Genomic DNA, 25876 nt, shown 5'->3' with positions numbered 1-25876 from the left:
TCCTCTCCAAGTGTAGGCTGCTGGCCATCGGAGGAAACTACTCCAATGAAGATGCCTTCTCTCACAACTTTTTTTTTTAAGTTTATTCATTTATTTTTAGAGGGAGAGAGAGCATGAGCAGGGGAGGGCAGAGGGAGAGAGAGAGAATCCCAACCAAGCTCCGTGCTGTCAGCACAGAGCCCTACTCGGGGTTCAAACTACGAACTGTGAGATCATGACTTGAGCTGAAATCAAGAGTCAGATGCTTAACCGACTGAGTCACCCAGGTGCCCCTCAACACCTCTCATGCTGCTTGGTTAGGGCAACTAGGTGGTAAGAGAACAGGACCCCTGCCCCCGGGGCTGGATTTGTCATTTGCTGCGCTGAAGGGTGGACCCGGACCCCTGACTGGCCAAAGGTCTGTGCCAGAGCAGGCTGGCTGTCTCTGAAGGAGACGATTAAGAGGCAGCACCCCAAGCACGGTGTCGGAGGGACAGGGTTTTCCAGTTCAGGGCAGGATGGGCAAGCTCTCTGTCCCTTTGGTCTCACCCCGACATCTGCATCAAGCCTTCAGGAATAAGTGGAGAAAAAGAAGGACAGACTTGTGGGCCGTTCCTTGGTGGTAAAGGGTGCACTGAGGTGGGACACGGGCCTTTACCTGCTCTCCTGGTCCACCCCGATTCCATTAAACTTAGAACAAAAAACAGGGCACAGGGAAGCAGGCCTGTCAGCAAGACCTCTGGGTGCATCTCTGGTCTCAAATACCTCATCATCTCAAAGGATAGAACTTATCAAAGGGAGTGAAGAGGGGCAGGACCGTGGAAGGAAAGACGGGAGAGAAGTGGCAAGGTGATGGGAGAAGGAGACGCCAGAAGAAAGGGCTCCCCTCCTATTCTGCCCTCTCTAGCTAGGTTCAGTCCTTCCCCAGTTTATGCGGAGCGGAGGGGTGCAGAGCATCCCAGGGGAGTGAGACGCAGGCAGTTTTTGAGCCTTGGCTGGGCTCGGGCGGCCCCACCCCCCCCACCCCAGCTGCTAGCCACCCACACAGACATATACACTTTTTCTCATTCCTGGGGCTTTAGGATAGGGCTGTGAAGATGCAGAGGTGGTGAACTAGTGGGGTGAGCTCTGCCCCCACTTCCTCTCTGCTTTGGACCATTTTTCCAAAATAAATGGCAAGGCCTGGCTTTCTCTCTGAGGAGGGCCCACTCTCCCTATCCACGTGTCAGTGTTTCTCTTCCAGTCTGTTTCCTGGCTCCGGACACAGGACAGCACATGCATCACCTACCACACGCAGGTGCACACACTTCTACTGGGTCACTCACACCAGGACACATGTCCACATAAATCTCTGTACTTGGAGATGCACCCTCTTAGGCCCGAGTCAATCAAATGCTTGAATCAAAGGTCCCCACCACCACCTTTTCCTCCCTCTGCCTCCACTGCTTTCCTTCCTGAGACTCTCTGGCCTTTCCTCCCTCCTCCTCCCTACTCATGCCCTGAAGGCCAGAGCCTGGAGGTCTCCTCCCTCTGGGCAGCTCCAGCCCGGGAGGAATTCTTAGCAGGAAGTGCAGGGTTGGGGCTTGGGGCTTGGAGCTCAGGGCTGGGCTGGAGGCTGAGAGGAGAGGCATCCAGGGGGACTAAATGGAGGCTGTTAATCTTGAGACTGGACGCTCTCTGGGAGTGGGATGAGAGAGAAAGAAGGTTCAGCAACCTTCCCTCCAGGCAGTCCCATCTCTTGGTTGACTGTGCTTCCCACCCCCCCCCCTCAACTTTGCTTGGGGAGGGGCAGGGCAGGGACAGCATCCTTCCTGGACCGGCAGCCTGCACCCACCAAGGCAGGGCTTACAGGGGAGCTGGGGGAGGGGCAGGAAGGGCAGGAGGAGGTGTGCTAACCCAACGTTTCCCACTGGCACAGCCACCTTGCTCTTTTCTTCATTCCCCAGAGAGAGTGACAGGAAGGAGAGGCTGGAAAGAAGGCAGAGGGAAGAAAGAAGAAAGGGGAAAGAGGAGAGAAGTCTGGCAGCAACAGAGACAGGCCAAAAGACCAGAGCAAACGGTGGCCAAGGCTCTAGGCCCCGGTATGTCATGGGGGTGGCTGGCCTCCAGGCCCTCAGGCTCCTCTGGGTTCATTCACCCCAGGCAGGGGCTTGGCCCAGCTGCTCTCTCCCTTTCTCTTCATTCCCGGAGGCCTGCAGGGCCTTGGACAGAGACAGAAGGCAAGAAAGAGGACCTGGGAGGACACGCTGTGCCGAAGGATCTCGGCTCTGGAGCAGAAGGCCTGGATCCAAGCCTCCTCTCTGCCACTTACTGTGTGACCCCAGCAAGTCACATAACCCTTTGAACCTGCTTCCTCTTCTGTAAGGTGAGGATAATTATTACCTCCGAGTTATCATGAGAAGGGCATTCAATAAGGAGCAGCAACTGTAGTCATTAGAGTCCCGTGCAGCGGGGAGGGGGCAAAGGGGAAGCAGCTGGGAGAAACCCTCCTTACCACCGCAGGCTCCACTTTGCCCCACCCTACCCCTAGCCTGGGTGCTCTGGGTGACTCTCCCCACCTTATTCCTCTTCCAGCCACCCCCCTCACAAGGTGACAGTGATAAACTCTGAAACCGAGATGAGCACAGGAACGGGAAGAAAAGAGAGCAGGGATCTGGTGGGGAAAAGCAGCAAAGAGGGTGGTGAGAAAGAGGGTTTAGCCCCCAGCCCCATGTCTGGCGTGCAGCAGGCACACGACAGGAGCATTTGCTGAGAGGAGAACTTGGTGGTGGGAAGGACGCCGGACCAATCCATCCGGCATCCATAGGAACATGCTGGACAGAGCCATCAATAGCACTGGGAGGCAGAAAGGGATGGAGACTTGGAACAAATGGAGCTGGCAACCCGTACAGGAGGGAGCCAGATGCTGTGAGGCTGCTCCCCTGGTGGCCCATCCCCCCCCCCCACTCCCTGGGCTGAGGCCCCCTCCAAGTCCTGCCGCTTCTCAGAGAATCTCAGTCTCTGCGGGCATCCTAGAGTCTCTGTGCCGGCTGGCGGGCTCCGGATGGTCCCGGCTGGCCTCCTCCTCTTCCTTGTCTGGCTCCGGAAGCTTCTGCAGTTCCGAGTACAGCACACAGGCATCGTTGCGTGACACATACTCCCATCCACTCTCCCGCACGTGGAAAAGGTCTACAGAACCCCCGGAGTAGGCATCGCGGTGGGTGGCGTGGGTCACGGCACAGCGAGCCAGGGCATAGGCTTCCTGGGGGGTCATGTCATAGCGGTAGCCGCGGTCTAGCACGCCATAGGCATAGGGAGATCCAGAACCCACGGAGAAGATGTTCCCTTGCAGGCGGGTGCCGTCACTGTAGACATAGAAGAGGGCAGGGCCAGAGCGGTCCCAGCCACACAGGGCCGTGGCCACACACAGATCCAGGCCCCGGTAGCAGGACATCATGGTCGACAAGAGCTTGGCGGCACCGGCCACGCTGGGCAGCTGACCCTCCCTCAGTGCCCAAAGCCGCAGCTCCCGTCGTAGCACGCGGTACCATACGGCACAGTCGGCCGAGGTGCCGGAGGTGGTGCCCAGGAGGTGCTGGTGCACAGGGATGATCTTGCGTGAGGTTGGACACTCCACATAGTTGCCGCAGGAGGAACGTGTGTCAGCAGCAGCGATGACTCCATGCCGGAAGAGGAAGGCCAAGGTGGTGGTGCCATGGGCCAGCCTGGGGCCGTGGATCTGCAAGAAGGTTTGAGGATCGCAGCCTGGGGGCACAGCCCAGGCCCCAGGCTGAGGCAGGTGAGGTGATGGTCCCTGGGTGTTGGGGGCCTGCCACTTGCACACATCCTGCAGGGCCATCCCTGGGGCTGAGTGATGGTTGGAAGGAACAAGGCAGGGATTTGTGGGCTGGAGTCAAGTGGGGAAAGAGACGCTAAAGAGAAGCTGGGCTGCGGCCAGAACTGGTGAGAGAGGCATGTGATCTGTGGCTTCGCTTCTCCCTAACCCCAAATCAGGCTTTGGGGCTGGCTGAGAAGCAGCCTCCTCCTTCTCAGAGGATTGCTAAGGGGAGACAGGACGAGGCCGGTGAAGTCTCCACTGTTGGGAAGACGCTGCTCGTGACACATCCGAGCGTCACCCAAGGAGTCCCCTGTCCATCATCCTCCAAGCACTTGGAGCGGAGTGGGGTCTGGGGTAACCTCAAAGGAAGGGAGGCAAGAGTGTAAGGAGCACATCTGGGTCCCTCTTATTTTTCCTGTGGGGTGCATTGGGCTTGCAGAGACAGATAAAGCTCTGTCCCTGTCTGGAAAGAGCTCCCAGCCTAGGAGGAGGTAAAGACAAGTGGATCTCTGATGGAATCAGAATAGAATGCTGTGAGGGGCACCTGGCTGACTCCGTTGGTAGAGCATGTGACTCTTGATATCAGGGTTGTGAGCCCCATGTTTGACATAGAGCTTACTTAAAAGAAAAGAATAGAGAGCTGTGGGCCCACCAAGGCAGGAGTCTTTGATGTTGAGTTCTCTCTTCAGGGGTCTGGGCCCAGGGAACTCTAAAGCTCAGCTCACACCTTCACTTTCCAGTCAGGTGGAGAAAAAGAAATGGACCTAGACCAAGAGAAAAGCTTTTTTTTTTTTTTTTTTTTAGTTTATTTTTTTATTTATTTTGAGAGAGAGAGAGTGCACGCAAGCATGCGAGTGGGGGAGGGGCAGAGGGAAGGAGACAAAACCCCTAGCAGGTTCTGAGCCATCACCACAGAACCCAGCTCAAATTCAGAAACTGTGAGATCATAACCTGAGCTGAGATCAAGAGTCGGCCTCTTAACCCACTGAGTCACCCAGGCACCTCCAGAAAGTCTTATGTGAGGAGGAGGGGAGCTCAAATACCTTCCACAAAGGCAAGGTATGGAGGGGCCAGGGTGAAGGGAACCTAGAATGTGGAGCTCTCGTTCAACTCTGCTTTGGAGGTGAATATGAACTTCCATCTGCATAAAGACAGAGAGAGAGTTCCTGACAGTTCTCTGGCAGTCTAGCTTCTCTGATTATGTAAAAGTTCTGAGGATGTAGCTGAAAGCATCTAATGGCCTTCCCTCTCCCCGCCCCCTTCTGCCCAATAGTTAACAATAGCAAGAGAGGTATTTGTAGTTCCAAGGCAAGAGAAACAACTGACCTTGTCCCCATACCGCTGAGTCTAAGTCTTAGACCAACCAGGGGTGGTCAAGGGGTGGGGTTAGTAGACCCTGACAGCTGGCCCTTCAGAAAGACAAAGTAGATTGGGACAGAGTGGCAAGCTGCAACTTCTTCCAGCACCATCTGGACTATATTTTACTAAACACTGCAGCTCAAAGGGGTGCTGTGGAAATGGGTTTAGTCAAAGAAACAGACACACACACAAGAGAAAGATCCCAGGCCTTCCAGATACCATGATGACAGGGCCGTGGAGTCGCTATAATGGCAAGTGCAAACATGTCATGGGAAGACCAGAGAAACCAGGATGTCACAGTAAAGTCCAACCAGTCTTTCTCCCTTCTTTCTCCCTCTCTTACTAGACAGATAAGAATGTCTCCTGGTTTGTTTTGTTTTAATTTTTTTAAACGTTTATTTTTGAGACAGAGACAGTGTGAGCTGCGGAGGGGCAGAGAGAGAGGGAGACACAGAATCCGAAGCAGGCTCCAGGCTCTGAGCTGTCGGCACAGAGCTCGACACGGGGCTCGAATGCACAAACCACGAGATCATGACCTGAGCCAAAACCAAGAGTCAGACGCTTAACTGACTGAGCCACCCAGGTTCCCCAGAATGTCTACTGATTTTAAAGACTAAGCCTTAGATGTTTTGTATATGAATGGATTGTCACCTCCCTAGGTCAAGCCATTCTCAAGTCAGATCTGGACAGTTGAATGGCCTTCTAATTGGCCATCCTCCAGTCTCCCCTCTAATCTTATCCTCCACACTGACATGTTTTCCTAAGATATCACTCAAATCTTGTGTCTTCCCTACTAAGAAACCTTGAAGGGCTACAAGATCAAACTCAAACCACCTTCTCCTCCCCAGGCTGGCATTTAAGACCCACTATGGTGCAACCCTGATCCATCCACCACAACCTCTTTTCATGCTATTCCTAACACATCTCACACTCCCCCTTTATCTACCTTTTTCATCTATTTTTTTAATGTTTGTTTATTTATTTTGAGAGAGAGGGGAGGAAGGGAGAGAATGCAAGTGGGAGAGGGGCAGAAAGAGAGGGAGAGAGAGAATCCAAAGCAGGGTCCGTGCTGTCAGCGCAGAGCCCAACATGGGGCTTGATCTCATGAATTGTGAGATCATGACCTGAGTCGAAATCAAGAGTCAGATGCCTAAGCAACTGAGCCATCCAAGCGCCCCTTTACTGTTTACTTTTAAGGAATCTCTACACCCAATGTGGGGTTCAAACTTATAGCCTCGAGATCAAGATTTGAACGCTGTATCGAATGAGCCAGTCAGATGCCCCTCCCCTCTATCAATATGAATCCTATCCTTAAAAGCCTGGCTTAAGTATCATCTACTCTGAAAATCCTTCTGGTCTGAGAAAGGAGAGGCTGTTGGTTTGAGGAACAATGGGACCCAAGTGGTGTTTAGGGAAACAAATCCACACCTCCTTAGCAAAGCCTTCTTGGTCTCCCAACCTCAACCCAAACTGTATTAATCTCCTCTCTCACCTCCGAACCACAATAGTTATCATTTTTCCCCCAAGTCCACTCTATTGAGATAAAATTGACATATGACATTGTGTAAGTGTAAGGAGTACAGTGTAATGATTTGATACATGTATATACTGCAAAATGTTTACCACAATAAAGTTAGTTAACACATCCTTCACTTCACATAATTAACCATTTTTGTGGTGGTGGGAAGAACATTTAAAATCTACTCTCTTAAGGTTGCCTGGGTGGCTCAGTCGGTTAAGCATCTGACCTCGGCTCAGGTCACGATCTCATGGTTTGTTCCAGCCCCGCGTTGGGCTCTGTGCTGACAGCTCGGAGCCTGGAGCCTGTTTTGGATTCTGTGTCCCCCTCTCTCTCTGCACCTACCCCATTCACACACTCTCTCTCTCTCTCTCAAAAAAATAATAATAAATAAACATTAAAAAAAATCTACTCTCTTAGCAACTTATAAGTATATAATGCAGTGCAGCATCGTTAACTATAGTCACAATGCTGTACATTTGATTCCCAGAACTTAATCTTCTCATAACTGGAAGTGTGTACCCTTTGACCAACATCTCCCCATTTCCCCTACCACCCAACCCCCCGTAACCACCAATCTATTCTCTGTTTCTATGAGTTTGGCTTTGTTAAATTCATCATATAAGTGAGATCATACAGTGTTTGTCTTTCTCTGTGTGACATATATCTCTCTATATATAGATACAGATAGATATAGAGACAGATTATATACATATATCTATGTCTGTCTATCTATCCATCTATCTATCTATTGAACCAATATAAGGTAAGCTGGAAACAGATTACAGAAGGCGTTGAATGCCATGCTGAGCTGTTGAATTTTACAGAACATATTTAAGCAGGCAAGTGATAAGATTAAGAGAATGAGGCACCTGGGTGGCTTAGTTGGTTAAGGGTCTGACTCTTGATTTTGGCTCATGATCTCATGGTTTGTGAGTTTGAGCCGCACATGAGGCTCTGCAGTGTGTCAGTGTGGAGCCTGCTTGGAGGTCTGTCTCCCTCTCTCTCTGCCCCTACCCCATGTGCCCTCTCTCTCAAAATAAATAAATAAACTAAAAAAAAAAAAATTAGGAAAAAAAACATTAAGAGAATATTTTAGGAAAATCAATCTGATGCTGTGCAAAATGAATTAGAGAGTACAGTTTGGGCCCCGAAAATCAGGTGGGAGACTATTTCAGTAATCAGAGGCGAACAAATAAGGTGATATCAGTTGCAATGAAAAAGGACATGAGAAGCATCGTAGAGGAAAAATCAACAGGATTTGACAACTTACTGAATGTGGAGGAAAGGAAGAGGAGTTGTCAGAGATGAGCCGGGGCTTCAAGCCTCTGTGACTGGAAGAACATTGTTGTCATGCTCTCATGTATTCATTTGGCAAGCATTACCTAAGCATACAGTGGGCGCTGAGATGAATAGTGCAGAAATACCTGTCTTTAGAAACTCACAATCAATTAGGAGATAAATGTACACTTAACAGCCAGGTAAAATGCAAAAGTGTCTTCAGAGACGAACAAATGCTATTAGTGGCAGTGTGAAGGAACCACAGGGAAAAGTCAGAAAGAGGACTAGTTACATTGCAGGGGGGACCGCAAAATAATACCTGATCTATAAACAGAGGCACTCCGCATTTTCGACACCATCCAAGTGTGAGACGCAGATAAAGATCTTCTGCTTCATTACATTCTGATGGTTGGGCTTGGAAAGGGTTGCCAAATTTCAGCATTAAAAATACAACATATGCAGAGTCTACTGGGGAAGAGGAGGGGCTGAGTTGGGCATCAGAGGAAAGTGGAATTTAGATATTGATGGATGTTGCTGCTGGAATCCAACAAGAAAGGCCAGACACTGACTTCATAGAACCATAAAGCAGGAGGCAACATTTCATACCTTTGCCCACTTCCTTGTTTGTTATGGGTCCCAAAAGGGTTGAAAAATGGAGGTGGGTGGAGAGAAGGAGAGACAATGATAAATACCACATTCCTGTATTAATAAAGAGCTCGTCTTAGCAAGCTTAAGTTAGAGAATCTCTTGGAACATCTTTATAGAGCGTCAACCCTCCTCCAGGCTCTGAAATGGTAAATGACTATTGACTCAGTTATTCGCAGCTGAATTGAGAATCTAGTTTGTGGATTAACTGAGTCCCGTACTTTTCCTTCTTTATTTTTCATCTTTGGCGATACATTACTTATTAGCATTTGCACCACAGGGTGGGAGTAAAGAGAATATTAAATCTTAAAAATTGCTTACAGAATGTGGGTAGTGTGGTGATTAATGTTACCAGACAACAAGAGGTATAGCACTTTTATTTTGTTGCGATTTTTACCACAAAGTACTGTGGTTTAACTAACTTCACAAGAAAATGGCCTCAGAGTAGATCATTATTTTACCTAGTATTAGAGGGTGCCCTTAAACAAAATGGCAACGTCAGTCGAATTAATAGGATGCTAAAGCCGCAAAGATGTAAAGTACCGCTCAGACACCCGGCAGGGCGGGGACGACTTAGCGTTAAGGGTTCGGAAAGGATTTTCAACTAGTCACGCCCGTCTCAAAGATGGCCGGCCTCACTTCCCTCACGCAACATGGACAATTTCCTATGAATTGTAGGGTAACTCAATCCAGTACTGCTTGCATGACTAAAGTCAAGATGACAACAGCGTCCCTTTAAATTTAGAATAAATTAATCCATTTATTTTTTTACCCTTCCGTTAATATAGTCCCTCGTGTCTGGATCTTGTTTTGGGAGGCGTGGTTGCCAGGAGTTAAAATGGTTCCTCCCTGGGATAGCTTTAATAGGAAGTGAAGCTGTGACGGCGAAGCGTTGCCCTACTGCTCTCTGGTAGGCGTTCTCGCCGGGCGTTCCTTGTGCCCTTACTAGACATGGCGCTGGCCAGCGTGTTGGAGAGGCCGCTACCGGTGAACGGGCTCGGGTTTTTCGGACTCGGGGGTCGTGCGGATCTGCTGGATCTGGGTCCAGGGAGTCCCAGCGATGGGCTGAGCCTGGCCGCACCCCACCGGGGTGTCCCAGAGGAGCCGAGAATCGAAATGCTTCATGGAACCACCACCCTGGCCTTCAAGGTGCGGACCCAGCCGCCGCGCCGGGCTTAGTCCCGCGCGCCCGCGCCCTTCCTAGCCTCTCAGCTGGACCGGAGCCCGCGGGGGCCGCGACCACGAAGCCTAGTGGGAGCCTCGGTCCTCTCGTCCCGGTCCCGATGGTTTCGCTGTCTCATTGCCCCGGGAGACCTTGATTCTCGCGCCGCAGGACCGTGTGGCCAGGGTTAAGTGGAAGAAGAAACCGAGGCTGCTTGGGTTGATTCCTAGGCAACCCCAGGTGGCCAGGAAAGGGGAGGCCGCAGCAGCAATGAACACTGACAGGGGGTGGGATATTGTAACCATTAACCAAAGGTTTTGGAAACTGGGTCCCCGTTAGGCGAGGGTAACCGAAAAGCTGCGTCTTTTGAGAGGGAAGGTTGGTGGGAGGGAGCACTGTAGTGGGAGCCAGACAGTTGGGATTCCTGATCCAGCTTTGCAATAACTAGCTCTAGGATCTTGGGCAAGTCATTCGATCTCATTGAACCTGTTTCCTGATCTATAAAATGAAATTGGAAGCTAATACCGGTTATATCCCATCGAGGGATTGATGGGAAGTTTAGTTGATAGTAATATGTGGAAAGCATATTGTGAAGTGTAAAACGATAGAGAAAAAGATGTTCTGGGTTTCCATTGATGCAAAAAGAAATGTCAAGATGTTTCTGTGGTCTGATGTGGCCTGCTTTGTGTTTTCCTCTGATCTTAACAGTTTCAACATGGAGTCATTGTTGCAGCGGACTCTCGCGCCACAGCGGGTGCCTATATAGCCTCCCAGACAGTAAAGAAGGTGATAGAGATCAATCCCTACCTGCTGGGCACCATGGCTGGGGGCGCAGCGGATTGCAGCTTCTGGGAGCGCCTGTTGGCTCGTCAATGTCGAATCTATGAGCTTCGAAACAAGGAACGCATCTCTGTAGCAGCTGCCTCCAAGCTGCTTGCCAACATGGTGTATCAGTATAAAGGCATGGGGCTGTCCATGGGCACCATGATCTGTGGCTGGGATAAGAGAGGCCCTGGTGAGTTAAGCTGCAACCACATGATTCTTGGGCTGACACTACAGAGAGGAGGGGTTGGATGAACAGGTGAATGAAAGGGCTTTGTGTCAGTGCTGAGGATGTGTTTATTAGGTTTTGGCTCTTCTCTATGTTGAAGGAAGGCACTACAGTGTAGGAGAGGGCATGGAGCTTAGATTAGCTGTGTCATTGACTACCCATGTGACCTTACACAGGTCGCTCATTTTCCCAGTTAGTTTCATCATCTGTTGCAGTGGTTAAATGAAGTAATACACGTAAAGCATGTAGTGTTTGGCACATAATGTTTTTCCTTCTATTCTCTCTCCCGTAAAATAATAAGATCTACAGGGGCACCTGCGTGGCTCATTGGGCTGAGCATCTGACTCTTGGTTTCAGGTTAGGTCATGATCTCAAAGTTCAAGGGATCAAGCCCTGCTTTGGGCCCTGCCCTGATGGCATGGATCCTGCTTGGGATTCTCTCTCTCCTCTCTCTCTGCCCCTCCCCTGCTCTCACACTTTTTCTCTCTCTCTCAAAATAAATAAATAAACTTTAAAATAATAATAATAATAATAATAATACCTATGAAGAGTGTATTTGAGAGTGAAATTGGATAATAGACATTAAAAACCAGTCAGTGCTTTCTAATAAAAATATGATGTGAGCTGCATATGTCATTTAAAATTGTCTAGGGGCGCCTAGGTGGCTCAGTCAGTTAAGCATCCGACTTCACCTCAGGTCATGATCTCACAGTCCATGAGTTCGAGCCCCACGTTGGGCTCTGTGTTGACAGCTCAGAGCCTGTAGCCTGCTTCAGATTCTGTGTCTCCCTCTCTCTGAACCTCCCCCGTTCATGCTCTGTCTCTCTCTGTCTCAAAAATAAACATTAAAGAAATTTTTTTTTTTTTTTTTTAATAAAATTGTCTAATGGAGGGGCACCTGGCTGGCTTAGTCAACAGAGAATGCAATTCCTGTTCTCAGGGTCATGAGTTCAAGCCCTATGTTGGGTTTAGAGCTTACTTTAAAAATAATAACTGGGGTGCCTGGGTGGCGCAGTTGGTTAAGCATCCGGCTTCGGCTCAGGTCATGATCTCACTATTTGTGAGTTCGAACACTGCGTCAGGCTCTGTGCTGACAGCTCGGAGCCTGGACCCTGCTCTAGATTCTATGTCTCCCTCTCTCTCTCTGCCCCTCCCTTGCTCATGCTCTGTCTCTCTCTCTCTCTTTCTCTCTCTCAAAAATAAATAAACATTAAAAAATTTTTTTTAATAATAATTAAAATTTTTAAAGATTGCCTAATGGATATATTTAAAAAGCAAAAAGATTGGGAAATTAATTTTAACTATTTATTTAATACAAAATACCTAAAATAGTAACATTTTTGCATGTGCGTTAGCCCCCTTTCAAGTGTTCAATAGCCATATGTTGCTGGTGACCACTGTGTTGGACAGTGAAATTCTACTATACAAGTAGCTACTGTAAACTTAGTTATTTCTCTTCCCTTTTTCCCTTTAGAGAGTCTTTGACCTAGAAGGGGCTTTTGGGACTCACCCTCTCCTTGCTTGATATAATACCCTAGGATCCTAGGTCCTGTTCTGTCATCTCTGAAAATAAATTCCTTAGCCTTTTTTCTCTTTCTAGTATATAGAGACCTTGCCAGGAAGTTTAACCTTGTATCTAATGTCTCTTCCTTTTCAACCAGTTGTTTGTTTGTTTGTTTGTTTGTTTGTTTGTTTGTTTTTAAGTTTTATGTATTTGAGTAATCTCTGCACCCAACATGGGGTTCAAACCCATGACCCCAAGATCAGGAGTTACATGCTCCTCTGACTGAGCCAGCGAGGAACCCAGTTTTTTAACCAGATTTGAATGTCTGTTTCTTTAGTCAAGCTGGAATACAGCCAGTCACTTTCTGTGTCATTTTCCCCCTCAATGCTTGAAGATAGTTTATTCTTTCCTCTTCCTTTTTTTGCTTCATTCGTTCGCCTGCTTACTGAGTGCCTAGTTTTCCTCTATCAAACAACTGTAGGATACCCAGGACTTTTAGTTTATTTATTTATTGCGGGGGAGGGGTGGAGAGAGAGAGAGAGGGAAAGAGAATCCCAAGCAGACTCTGCACTGTCACCATAGAGCCCAGTGTGGGGCTCGAACTCACGAACCCGTGATATCATAACCTGAGCCAAAATCAAGAGTCAGTTGCTTAACCGACTGAGCCATGCAAGTGCCGCATGCATCCAACTCTTGATCTCAGCTCAGGTCTTGATCTCAGGGTCATGAGTTTAAGCCCTGCATTGGGCTCCACACAAGGCATAGAGCCTACCTTAAAAAAAAAAAAAAAAAAGCCTTCCTGACAACCTGTCCCATTCAGGATGAGTCAGCCCCTTTCTCCAAGAAGCAGAGACTGAGAGGGGCACCTGGATGGCTCAGTCGGTTCAGCATCTGACTCTTGGTTTCAGCTCACATCATGATCTCAGGATTTCAAGAGTTTGAGCCCCGAGTCCGGCTCCATGCTGACAGTGCAGAGCCTACTTGGGATTCTCTCTCCATCTCTTCTGCCCCTCCCCCACTCACACTATCTCTGTCTCTCTCAAACTTAAAAAAAAATTTTTTTTTCAAAAAAGATTGAGAAAGGATCACAGATTACTTAGTACAAGGCTAAACGAGATGAGTGCTGTTTTTAAAAGAACCAATATGATGCTGAGGGAATTTTGAGAAGGAAGGGATTACTTCTGATGGGAGGAACTTGGAAAGACTTCATGGGTAGGTGGCATTTGTCCAAGATGTACATATCAGAGAGGGGAAGGCTAGTGAACAAAGGAAGGGAGGAAACAAGCATGCGGTTTTGGGGGAGTAACTGAAAGCCCACTTTAATTGCAACTAAGGTTGTATGAAGAGGAGTTAGGGATCCATAAAGCCAGAGAGGTAATCTGGAACCAGCTAGTGAGCCAGCTAGGCAAGGCGGTGGCTGTGGGACCCGGAAGGGGCTAGTTGGGGGTAGACATTGGAATCCTTCGAACCCAAAAGCTGAGATGAGTTGTGGTTCTCTACTGGCTTGCTTTAGAATCACCTGAAGAACTCAAAACACAAGCTCCATACTTACTCCCCACCCCAGACCAATTGAAAAAGAATACCTGGGGTAGGTCCTGGGCATCTTTTTAAAAAGCTTCCTTAGAGGATTCTGATACATAGTGAGAGATGGGAACCACTGAAGTAGGAAAAAGATTAACGATGCCATTGGCAATGCGGGCTGGTGCAGCACATGAAAGATGAGTTTGGTTGGTAATGGAGGGCCACTGAAAGTATTTGAAGATAGGAAGTTTGAATCTGAACTTGATGAGAAGGGCATTCTGTTGGAAAGGTCCAGCAGGCATTTGGGATTGATAAAAATTTTATTAAAATCTTTGTCTAAATTTTCATATATACTAAAAATCAGCTAACTTCTTCATAAAGGGCCAAATAGTAAATAACTTAGGATTGCAGGCCATCTGGTCTTTGTCTCAACTGCTTAACTCTCCTGTTTTAGCACAAAAGCAGTCATAGACCCTATGTACACAAATGGGTATGGCAGTGTTGCAGTAAAACTTTGTTTACAAAAACAGGCAGCACTGTCCAATAGAAATAAAATGTGAGTAATACATGTGTATTTTTAAATTTTGTAATAGCTACATCCTAAAAATTAAAAATGGAAATTAATTTGGGGCCATTGGGTGGCTCAGTCAGTTAAGTGTCCGACTTTGGCTCAGGTCATGATTTTGTGGTTTGTGAGTTCGAGCCCCACATCGGGCCCTGTGCTGACAGCTGGAACCTGCTTCAGATTCTGTGTCTCCCTCTCCCTCTGCCCCTCCCCTGCTCATGCTCTGTCTCTCAATAATGAATAAATGTTAAAAAAAAATTAATGGAAATTAATTTTAATAATATATTTTATTTCGTGGATCCAAATGGATCCAAAGTGTTATCATGTCAGCATGTGGTACCAGCTTCATTTCAAATGCTCAGTAGTCACATGTCTAGTGGCTCCCATACTGGACAGTGCAGGTCTTTGCAATATGATTCAAAACTCCAGGCTTTCTCCTACTGTATGATGTATGTCTTGTCCTTCAGATAGTCTGAAGTTTGAGGGCTAGAATCGTGTTAAACATCTCCCACAGTGCCTGAAGTTCTGTGTTTGAAACCTAAGTCATTTGGATTATACTTTTTGCTTATACAGCAAGGACAAGAAAGGAGTTACTGTAATGTGAGGTTAGAGTAGATGGTATATTGTAGGATCCTGGAGTCTTTATTTATTTTGAGAGCGAGAATCCTAAGCAGTCTCCGTGCTGTCAGTGCTGAGCCTGACGTGGGGCTCACACCCATGAACCATGAGATCATGACCTGAGCCAAGAGTCAGATGCTTAACTGACTGAGCCATCAAGGCACCCCAAAGTGCTATTTTCTTACGTATATCTGTTGGTCTCCCCTGGGTTTCAAAAGAGCTAAAGAACTGTTCTTGGAAAATGAATTAGATGTCAGAAGGGGTGGTCATTTTTTTTTCTTTTTGTCCTGCTAACCTCACCTCTCTTTCCAGGCCTCTACTATGTGGACAGTGAAGGAAACCGGATCTCAGGGGCCACCTTCTCTGTAGGTTCTGGCTCTGTGTATGCTTATGGGGTCATGGATCGGGGTTACTCCTATGACCTAGAGGTGGAACAGGCCTATGACCTGGCCCGTCGAGCCATCTACCAAGCCACCTATAGAGATGCCTACTCAGGAGGTGCAGTCAACCTCTACCATGTCCGAGAGGATGGCTGGATCCGAGTCTCCAGTGACAATGTAGCTGATCTACATGACAAATATAGTGGATCTACCCCCTGAAAGAGGGCAGATGTGGCTGCTTGCATTTCTTGGGGTGACTATTGTTGGTAATGTGGATACAGCTCCCCATCCTATAGTGGAGTGGTCCTCAATTGTATTGATAATTTTTTTAAGCTCTGGTGCCGTTGACCTCTCTATGTTACCAGTTGTTAATGACCTGCTGCTGCAGAGGTGATCGTTTTACTTTCTTGGATGTTAACATTACACTACTTGACCACAGTCTGTGTTGTGTCTTTTGTCCACACTGTCCCTCCTCCAAGCACTTTACAGCCAAATAAGCCAGGACAGTGGGAGGGCACTGACTGTAATTACAGGAAACAGTGGTGTGAAGACATTGTCTAGTGAATACATTAGCATCCCCACTCATGAAGCTAATAACAAAGGAGAAGGAGAGAGAGGCAAGGGAGGAGGGAGAGACTTCCCGATTCTGTTTGCAAAGAGATGAAAAGTTGATGAGGTGGAAAGATGCACAGGGCTGTATGAGCCAGAGCTGCGGAGGAAAAAGCTTTCACTTTGTGGTGGGGGAGGGGAGGCTAGTGCTACATGCAGAGCAGAAAGGTGAAGAGGGTGAATCTTGCATCTTGAACCAATTGGGAAGGGAAGTTTTGGACCCTGGGAAAAGAGGACACAGAGGTGAGTGTGAAAGCGGTAGTGACCCCAAGGTTGGTGATCCTTGTCCTTTTGGCGCTCCAGTGTGTGTAGGTGTGGGGGACAGAGCGGTTGGTGGTGGGCTTAGAGCCTTCTGGACAGGAAGCAGCACAAAATTGTCATTGGGACGTGTGGGTGGAGAAGAGGCCCTTCTGAGAGCAGAAAAATGGCTGATTTATCACACCCAGCACTGAGGGGCTTCCCAAGCTATGGTGGCAGCAGATGGCAAGGCCTTCTGTTAAAGAGAAGACATAAGCATAGGGGAGATAGAGGAGGTTGATGGGAAAAACCTTTAAAAGATGGGAGAGGAGGGTATAAAACAATACTGCTTTGTTTTTATAGTTAGCAGGAAGGGGAAAGTGGTTGGTGAGGGTGACAACCCAGTGTCCCATTTTGAGGCAGAGGGGTTTGAGCTATAGAGGGGGTAAGGCCTCCTCTGCCTGGACTGCGGATACCTTCCCTTCTTGTACCTTCCCTTCCCCCTCAGCCTCATGCAGTCGCATATTGATTGATGAGGGCTGTCGGCCAGGAACTGATCGAGGCTTGTTAATTGCATTTGTCAAATGCAGGGAAATTGGGAATTAGTGAGATTGGAGAAGGGAGTTTGGAAAACAAATGACTGGTGCCTAAGGAGATTCATTTTGCTGAAAAGTGCCTTGGGAGCCCCTGGAGTCAGGGAGCTGCTAGTGGGGACCTGGGCCTACTCAGCATTAGGAGCCATTAGAAGGGGCGGGAGCCATGCTGCACCTCCCTTCTCTGAGGCCATCAGCCCATGGTCAGCTGAATGATAGACACAGGTACACTCATCGACCTCTCAGGACACTGGTTTGGAGATCTTTGTTCAAAATTAGAACCTTAGGGGTGCCTGGCTGGCTTAGTGGGTAGAGCATGCAACTCTTGATCTTGGGGTCATGAGTTTGAGCCCCACATTGGGTGTAGAGCTTACTTAAAAAAATAAAAATTAAAACCTAAAAACAAACAAAAACAACCTCTTAGGAGAAATTCTAACACCTGAAAGAAATCAACTCAGGTTGAGATAGAGTTGAGGGGTCCAGAGCCTTAACCACTGAGCTTCCTCCTCCATGGAGCCACTGTCCACAACACCACCTCCCTACCAACACACCCTTATAGACACATACTCCCCGGCACTTCTTGAAACCCCAAGGAACACAATTTGAAAATTGCCGCCCTGGGGAATAACCTTGAGAGGGTGGAAAGAGAGTTGAAGATTGGAATTTTTTTTACATGAATGAGCACAGGCCTCCCTAGCCCATGAAAGAAAATAGTCTGGAGAGAAGAGATGGTCTTGAAGCAATGCTACCCTTGCCCTGTTTCTGTCTCACACCTGGCTTTGGTAGTGGTCTAGCTGTTTAATGTAAGCACCTATTCTACACTGAATCTTTTTTTTTTTTTTTTTTCCTAATATTTGTTTATCTTTAAGAGAGTGAAAGCGAGCCGGGAAGGGGCAGGGGGTGGGGTGGAGGATCAGAAGCAGACTCTGCGCTGACAGCAGAGAGCCCGAAGCAGGGCTCAAACCCATGAACCCGTGAGATCATGACCTGAGCCAAAGTTGGACGCTGAACCAGCTGAGTCAGCCAGGCACTGACTGGATCCTTATGTTCAGGCAAGAAAATGCACAAACATCAGTCCCATGTTCTGTTCTGCAGATGCCCCTTTCGCTGCCTTCCTGGATCTTAGATAAAAGAAAGATTCGATTAATGGAAGAGATTGATTTTTGGTAGGTTTTCTGGAGAGAAAGTAGAGCAGAGGTAGAGGAAAATTGCAAGTGACTAGGCCCAGTCAGGCCCACCCTGTGCAGTTGTGACTTCTTGCTGCCAAGTGCTGGTGGGGAGCTGGCTTTGCAGTGATGTTGTATGTCTCCGCTTGTGTGGGGATGATGGATGCCGCACAGCACTGGAGAGATTCTGTTGAGTGGAGTGGACCAGTTCAGGGACTCCCACCAGATTCATTTCCCAGTGCAGTCCTCTTGACAAAGGATGATGGAAAAGAAATTGCCTTAAATAGCTGGAAGATTAATTTCTCTCGGCAGTTCCCAGGCGTCCACGGGACAGGGCTCTTTAAGTGATGTCTGACAATTTCTCCTCCTTCTAGAGATAGCTCAGTGACACCAGAATCTGACTCCTCAGGGTAGGTAATGGGACTAATCTGATTAAATAGGGAGCAAGCACTCCTTGAGGCCCTGTGCTTTCTCTTGGTAGCAGGGAATGCTGTGGGATTGAAGGCAGACGAGCCCCATAGCATCTCCACACCAGGCGAGGGAGGGCTGTGGGGAGAGCAGAATGTTCAGGAGGGAAAGGGAAAAGGTAGGCAAGGACATGGGGGAGGGGGAGGAAGGGCACAATGAAAGGAAATCAGGGACAGGAGCATAATAGTTCTTGAGTGTTCCCTCTTTAGGCAAAACCAGAAGGTCAATGTCTCTTGATATCCTCCTCAGCTAGCAAATGAGAAAACTGTCAAAGCCATTTGGAGAGTGGAAGGTTACATCCTTTGAGGGAAAATAAAACAACGGATTTATTCTGGTCCATGGATTCTGTGTGGTCCGTTGTGGGAGAGGAACAAGAGGTGGGAGGAAAAGGGAGTAAGGTAAAAAAGTGTGGAGGAACACTCTTGGGGCAGCATTTCCCTTGTGTCACAACGAAAGGAAGAGGATGGGGTCAGTGAAGGATTTACATGAGCATATCTAATCCTGTGCATACAGTTAGGGTTTTTCATGTTGGTATTTTTGTTTGTTTTCCTAGAAGAGCCCCTCCTGCCAGGGCTATAGCAGGAGATGAGGTACTGTGAAACTGACCAGCGGCAGTGACCTCGGGACATGATTAAGTGCTTTCTGATTAAAATATGCATATATTGCAACCAAGCATCTCTGCTGGTTTTTTTGTTTGTTTCTTGTTTGTTTTCAAAATTCTAGTTTCCCTTCAGGAGGCCAGAATCATATTGGGAAAGCTTTAATTATAGCAGGCAAGAGGAGGGTGCACACACAGCATCAGAACTGCCCTGATCAGCAGCTGCTGCCACCTCCTGCCTGACCCTGGCCGCCCCTCCTTCCCCACCCCCTCCCTCCGGTCAACTGACTGTCCACATTCCTGCAGTGCTCCCCAGGCCTGGCCTCTGAGCCAAGTTCTTGCTTCCAGGGGCTATGCCCCACTGAAGCATTTCAATAAAAACCATTTCCAAAATGTCCTGTTCGCAGTTGTTAGTGGGTCAGGCAGAAGAAATTCTACCCACGTCAGCTTCTTGGGTTTATTTAACCCAACTCATTTCTCCCTGAAGCTTTTCCCTCTGAGTTAGGTGCCAAGCCTAACTTAATACTTAACCCTTTATAATCCAGATTCAGCTGTCATCAGCCATGAATATCTGACCTAGTTTATTTGAAGGGAAATTAGACACCATGGATTCCACCTCTTCTGATGCCTTCCTCTCTGGCCCTGACCCCATCCTCTCAGGCTGCCCCGTCTCTCTATTCTCCCTCTGCTTGATTTCATGCTTTCTCTCTGTTCTCTCACTTTGTAAGAATTCCCTTTTCTTTCCTCCACAGAATTAAAATAAAAACCAATCAATCAATAAACCAAGTGCTGCTATGGACTTTAATGTAACAAGAAAAGGTTATCACTAGCTTCGGGGTACCCAAAATGCTGGTACTGCAGAGAGAAACACAGATGGAATGAGAGAATGCGAGCTAGGGAAAACAAGAGACAAATGACAGAAATGGAAAAGCAAAGTCCTGGGCAGCAAGGGAGAGAGTGAGCAAAGTGGAGAGGGAGACGTGGACGTGGCAGGAGACAGTGATGGGCAGAGCGGCGCTGTGGAAGAGGGACAGGTGGGGGGTGGGAAGGAGACTCCGAAGGACAGTGATCGAGAGAGTGGGCAGAGAAACCAGGAGGAAGGAAGCGGCTAGAAGCTAATGCACAATGAAACATGTCCCCCTGGAGACAGATAATTTCTCCAGCCATACATAATGAACACGTGCCTCCCTGTGTGTTGCCCCTGTACTGTCACAGTCACTTACATTCCGCAAGAATCTCTCCATGCCTACCCTGCTTGTGCAAGGTTGGGAAAAAGCTTTGAGTGCTCAGAACCACCTCAGCCAGGCCAAAGACAGAAAAGTAGAAATCTGTCTCATAAGAGGAACAGGGTAAGTGAGGCAGGATCACAGATTCAGTACCTTTTACATTTTTACTTTTAGGTTCGTGAAGAGATCCCTTCTTCCTTCTGCTTCATACCCCCTGGCCACATACCTCACATATGCATAACTCATCCCTGTTTTTCTGTAATGCCCACAGGTCAGGGCCAAGGCTGGGGAGACTCCCAGGAAGGCCACAAACTCCCAGGAAGACCAGAATAGCAGGTGCTTCCAGTGGGAAGGAAATAAGTAGCTCTAAGTAGGAATGTGTGCAGATCAGAAGGGACCAAGGTCAAGGGGATATTTTTGCAACTACTGCAGCCTTTTACCCAGCTTAGCCTCAATACATACCATTGTTGGCCCAGGGACATATATTCTAAGCTTCCCCATGCATACAGAGTTTCATAGAATACACAGGCTCTTCTTTCATGGTAGCTCTTCTCCAGGGGTGCTGTGCAATGTCACCTGATCAGAGGAAATCCACCGAGTACCAGGGTTCTGGGGGAGGGGTGATACTCACCCTGTGTCTCTTGAATCTTGGGGCTGTACCCCCAGCTTAATCTCTAGAAAAGAAAGCAGTGGAGCATTTTAAACCAGAGCAACAGATTAAGCACAGTCTCATGGTACCTCCCAAAGAAGCAAAATGTGCATAAGGGAAGCTCAGCCTTGAGTCAATAGAGCCTGAATGCGGTTCTTGGCTAGGGGTAGCAGTGTTCCCCTGTCTCATTTAAATAGTTTTAGGCAGGGCATCCGGGTGGCTCAGTTAGTTAAGCATCTTTGATTTCGGCTCAGGTCATGATCTCATGGTTCATGAATTCAAGCCCGGCGTTGGGCTCTGCACTGACAGTGCAGAGCCTGCTTGGGATCCCATCTCTTTCTCTCTCTGCCCCTCCTGCACACTCGCTCTCTCAAAATAAGTAAAGTAACTTAAATATTTTAAACCATCCGAGGCATGTGCCACTTTGAAGAACATCTCTGTAGGGTCTCTGGTTATTTTGTGATATGTCTGTCATCCTTTTCATCAAACACTTACTATACTTACTCTTTGTCCCCTTGTGACTAGCATAGTGTAGGCTACTCAGTAGAGATTATATAATACATGTATCTTAATGAATAAATGAATGAATGAAGGACTTCTATGTGCCCTTATGCCAGTGATTCTTTCTTACCCTTCTCAGAACTGTGACTCCCTATAATTGTTGAATTTTAAGATGCTGTTTGCTGCTCTTAAGCATACTTTGAAGCGAATATTAATTTTTTTAAATTAAGAACAAATTACTTGCTTTGAGCATATTTTTAAAGTGTTATGCCATCCCCTACTTATAAATGAAGACAGCTAGGTGTAATAAAAAGTAAGTTTTTTTTTTATTTTATTATTTTTTAAGATTTTATTTTACATTATTTTATTTTATTACAATTTTATTTTATTTTTTAATTTATTTTGAGAGAGATAGAGAGAGTGTGACCAGGAGAGGGGCAGAGAGAGAGAAGGAGACAGAGAATCCCAAGCAGGCTCCTGGAGGCCAGCACACAGAGCTTGACGCAGGGCTCGAACCCACGAAACTGCGAGATCACAACCTGAGCCGAAATCAAGAGTCGAACGCCCAACCGACTGAGCCACCCAGGTGCCCCTAAGATTTTATTTTTAAGCAACCTCTGCACCCAATGTGGGGCTCGAACCCACAGCCCCAAGATCAAGAGTTGCAAGCACCACCGACTGAGCCAGCCAGGCGCCCCTAAGATTTTATTTTGAAGTAATCCCTACACCCAACCTGGGGCTCAAACTCAAAACCCCAAGATCAAGAGTCGCATGTTCCACAGACTGAGCCAGCCAGACGCCCCATAAAAAGCAGTTTTAAGGAGCAGTCCTGCCATCCCACCTTGCCCAGATTCTGCAGTTCTGTAATCTTTCTCTCCAAATGATAGGATTAGTCTCACACACAATATGGTCAGGCCCTGAAGAATTGAGTTTCAAGGTAGCTCTGTAGAGTGTCTGTCTTATTGTGCTGTTTTGTTTTGTTTTCTGTTAGATCGATGGGTAAGGGCTTAGCCAATACTCAAGACTGGTCCCTGGATGTCAGGTGCGTGAGTGAGTTGCTCTTTACAAGGGAAGGACTAATCGATGGTAAAAATGAGGTTCATGCATCACCAACCCCCACACCTTAAAAACAAAAGCCATTTTTCATTGGGTTGTGTTTTTTTTTTCACAATCTAGAATTGTTGCCACTTGTTCTTCTTCTACCTGTTTAAAAACATTCTTTGTGGGGGTCTGGGTGGCTCAGTTGGTTAAGCATCCAGCTCTCGGTTTCAGCTCAGGGCATGATCTCCTGATTTTTGGGACTGAACCCTGCATCCACCTCTGTGCTGACAGTGAGGGGCCTGCTTGGGATTCTCTCTCTCTCTCTCTCTCTCTCTCTCTCTGCTTCTCCCCTGTGTGCTCTCTCTCTCTATCAAAACAAATAAATTTTAATGACTTTTTTAAAAAGTTTGTTTATTTATAATATTTTTAAGTTTATTTATTTTGAGAGAGAGAGTGGGAGAGAGGTAGACAGAGAGGGAGAGAGAGAGAATCTCAAGCAGACTCCTCACTGTCAGCAGGAGCCTGATGCAGGGCTAGAATTCCTGAGCCATGAGATCATGTCCTAAGCTGAATCTAAGAGTCAGACGTTTAATGGACTGAGCCACCTGGGCACGCCAATTTATTTATTTATTTTGAGAAAGAGACACAGGAGGGGCAGAGAGAGAGAGAGAGAGAGAGAGAGAATCCCAAGCAGGCTCAGCACCATCAGCAGAGAGCCCCATTCGGGGCTTGATTTCATGAACCATGAGATCATGACCTGAGCAGAAACCAAGTCAAATGCTTAACTGACTGAGCCACTCAGGTGCCCCTCAAAATAAATACATTTTTAAAAATTAAAACAAAAACACATTCTTTGACATTCTAGATTAACACACACTTTGGCATTTTCTGAAGCATTGTAACAGAGTCCTAAAATAAATCAGAGAATTCCAGAGTCCATGGGACTATTTCCTTGTCTCAAGTAAAGGCTGAATCTAAATAAATATCTAAAGCAAAAACATTATCTACTTTTTAAAAATTTTTTGAAATGTTTCAAGACCAGAAAAGTTGAAAGAATAGTACAACAAATACCCATATACCCTTCCTATAGGTCCACTAATTGATATCAAATTTGATAACAAATTTGCCACATTTGTTTTATCTCTAAGTATATATCTATTTGTTAGTATGTATTTGACTTAATCATTTGAAAGTAGGTTAAGGATTCATGGCATTTTACCCCTAAATATGTCTCCTAAGAACTAAGGTATTCTCCTATAAAACCGTATTACCACACCAAGAAATGTAGCATTGATATAATTATATTATCTGATATCTAGTCCATATTCAAATTCCCCATTTGTCCAAATTATGTCCATAATGTTTTCTCTTTTCTTGATCCAGAAGTCAATCAAGGCTCACACATCACATTAAAAAAAAATTTTTTTTAATGTTTATTTATTTCTGAGACAGAGAGAGACAGAGCATGAATGGGGGAGGGGCAGAGGGAGACACAGAATCAGAAGCAGGCTCCAGGCTCTGAGCTGTCAGCACATAGCCTGACGCGAGGCTCGAACTCATGGAGTGTGAGATCATGACCTGAGCTGAAGTCGGTCGCTCAACCGACTGAGCCACCCAGGCAGCCCAAGGCTCACATATCACATTTAATTGTCATATCTTTTTAGTTTCCTTTAATTTAAAAAAGGCTCCCATATTTGTCTATGTGTCTTTTATGACATTTGTACTTAAAAAAATTTTTTTTAACATTTATTAATTTTTGAGAGAGAGAGCATGAGCAGCGGAGGGGCAGAGAGAGGAGACAGAATTGGAAGCAGGCTCCAGGCTCTGAGCTGTCAGCACAGAGCCCAATGCAGGGCTCAAACCCACAAACCATGAGATCATGACCTGAGCCAAAGTTGGACACTTAACCGACTGAGCCACCCAGGCGCCCCATGACATTTGTACTTTAAAGAGTCCAGGCCATCATTTGCCACGAGCAAACTGGATTTGTCTGATTGTTTCCTCCTGATTAGACTCGGGTTAAACATTGGTAGCAAGAATATTACCTAGGTGGTATTGTGTATTTTCCATTGTACTGCATATGGAGACACATGTCAGTTTGTTACCTTATTGGTGATGTGAAGTTTGTCTGCTAGATTTCTCCATTGTAAAGACATGTTTGCCCTTTGTGATTACTTAGTAAACTAATAATAGGTAGAGTGATTATTTGAGATCATGTGAATATCCTGTTCTCCTGCAGTCTTGCACCCAGTGGATTTAGCAACTACTGATTATCCTTCCTGAAATAATTTTTGCTTTGGTGGTTGGCAAACATTATTTTTTCGATTGCTGTCATTTCTTGCAAATACATTAGCTGGCATTTATCTTTCTTCTTCTTCTCCTCTTCCTCATCCTCCTCATTTTTCACATTTATCTGTATTTAATTTTCTTGGCACTTTAACTTTTTTTGGTATTTATTTTTTACTGGTCTTTAAGAAAGACTTCCCAGCTGTTTACACAATTTCCTTTGCATTTAATAATCTGATTCAGAAATTTTTATCTTAAAATCTAATCTGCCTTCACTCCTGCTACAACATAAACTCTTTTGCTTACTATTCATTGAGTACTGTTCTCGGCTGCCTGTCTGTCTTCCTTTCTCTTTTCCTTTGCATTACCTTCCACCTTTCTATAACCTCTTTCATGTCTCCAAACTTCAACTCTCTCAGACAACTCACACTTCCCTCTCCAGTGCCTCTAAGGACACCCTCCCAGCTGGCTCTGGGATTTCCTTCCACTACTGTTCTAAAATGTTCTCGGGTGTGTTAATGAATGACTGTCAGAATCAGCTCCCCAGCCTCACTCCAGGGCAAGTCAGATTTCACTGTATGTGGAAGCTCCCATGGGATCTCACTGAACAGAAACAGCTTAAAATAAAGAGATCTGCTTGAGTCAAAGCCAAATGAGCAGCTTTTCTTCAATCGACAAGTCATCTGTAAAGTTTAACATTTGAAATCTCAAATGCTTTAGAGTTTAAAATTGTGATTTTTTTTAGGTGAAAAAGGTGCATTTTCTTTCTATTCTCATTACCTAATAGCACAAAAATGCTTTACTCAAACTTTCTACCAAAGATTCCTTTATAACCACAGGGGGGAAAAAGAAACTTAAAAAGAAATGGCTTTTCCAACTTAACTCTGACATTTGTAGAAATGGACTCATAATTTAAAATATATCCCAGGAGACATTGGTGGGTGGGTGAGGGGCAGGCATGAACATTCTGTTGATTCTCAGAGGGAAGACAGCTTATTTTTCATAGACTCCAAGTAAGACACCAAAAGAGGGTAACACAGCAAGGCTGAGAGCATGTTGTCAATTTAGTCAGAGACTAATGATTGGTCAAGAGCACAGGTT

General features: G+C 46.6%; 2 protein-coding genes across 2 annotated transcripts; one reads left to right on the top strand and one right to left on the bottom strand.

Moving 5' to 3' along the window:
- Nucleotides 1–2962: 2962 nt before the first annotated feature.
- Nucleotides 2963–3817, bottom strand: PSMB11 (proteasome subunit beta 11). The gene has a single exon (XM_030318907.1). The coding sequence runs from the start codon at nt 3815–3817 to the stop codon at nt 2963–2965; it is 855 nt and encodes a 284-aa protein (XP_030174767.1).
- Nucleotides 3818–9532: 5715 nt separating this feature from the next.
- Nucleotides 9533–15839, top strand: PSMB5 (proteasome 20S subunit beta 5). The gene is made up of 3 exons (XM_030318701.1): nt 9533–9749; nt 10471–10777; nt 15334–15839. Exons 1-3 carry the CDS (start codon nt 9552–9554, stop codon nt 15618–15620), a joined length of 792 nt encoding a protein of 263 aa, XP_030174561.1. The 5' UTR covers nt 9533–9551; the 3' UTR covers nt 15621–15839.
- The last annotated feature ends 10037 nt before the right edge of the window (nt 15840–25876 follow it).

The sequence above is a fragment of the Lynx canadensis genome, chromosome B3, assembly GCF_007474595.2.
Source record: "Lynx canadensis isolate LIC74 chromosome B3, mLynCan4.pri.v2, whole genome shotgun sequence".
In the NCBI taxonomy this organism is placed as follows: Eukaryota; Metazoa; Chordata; class Mammalia; order Carnivora; family Felidae; genus Lynx; species Lynx canadensis.
The sequence above is the reverse complement of the archived record's forward strand: the minus strand, read 5'-3'. Positions and strand labels throughout refer to the sequence as shown.

Bases quoted from the DNA above. Each gene is read 5' to 3' on its own strand.
- PSMB11 (XM_030318907.1), bottom strand. From the start codon at position 3,817: ATGGCCCTGCAGGATGTGTGCAAGTGGCAGGCCCCCAACACCCAGGGA.
- PSMB5 (XM_030318701.1), top strand. From the start codon at position 9,552: ATGGCGCTGGCCAGCGTGTTGGAGAGGCCGCTACCGGTGAACGGGCTC. The intron at 9,750-10,470 runs GTGCGGACCCAG...TGATCTTAACAG, and splicing joins CCACCACCCTGGCCTTCAAG to TTTCAACATGGAGTCATTGT. The intron at 10,778-15,333 runs GTGAGTTAAGCT...CTCTCTTTCCAG, and splicing joins CTGGGATAAGAGAGGCCCTG to GCCTCTACTATGTGGACAGT.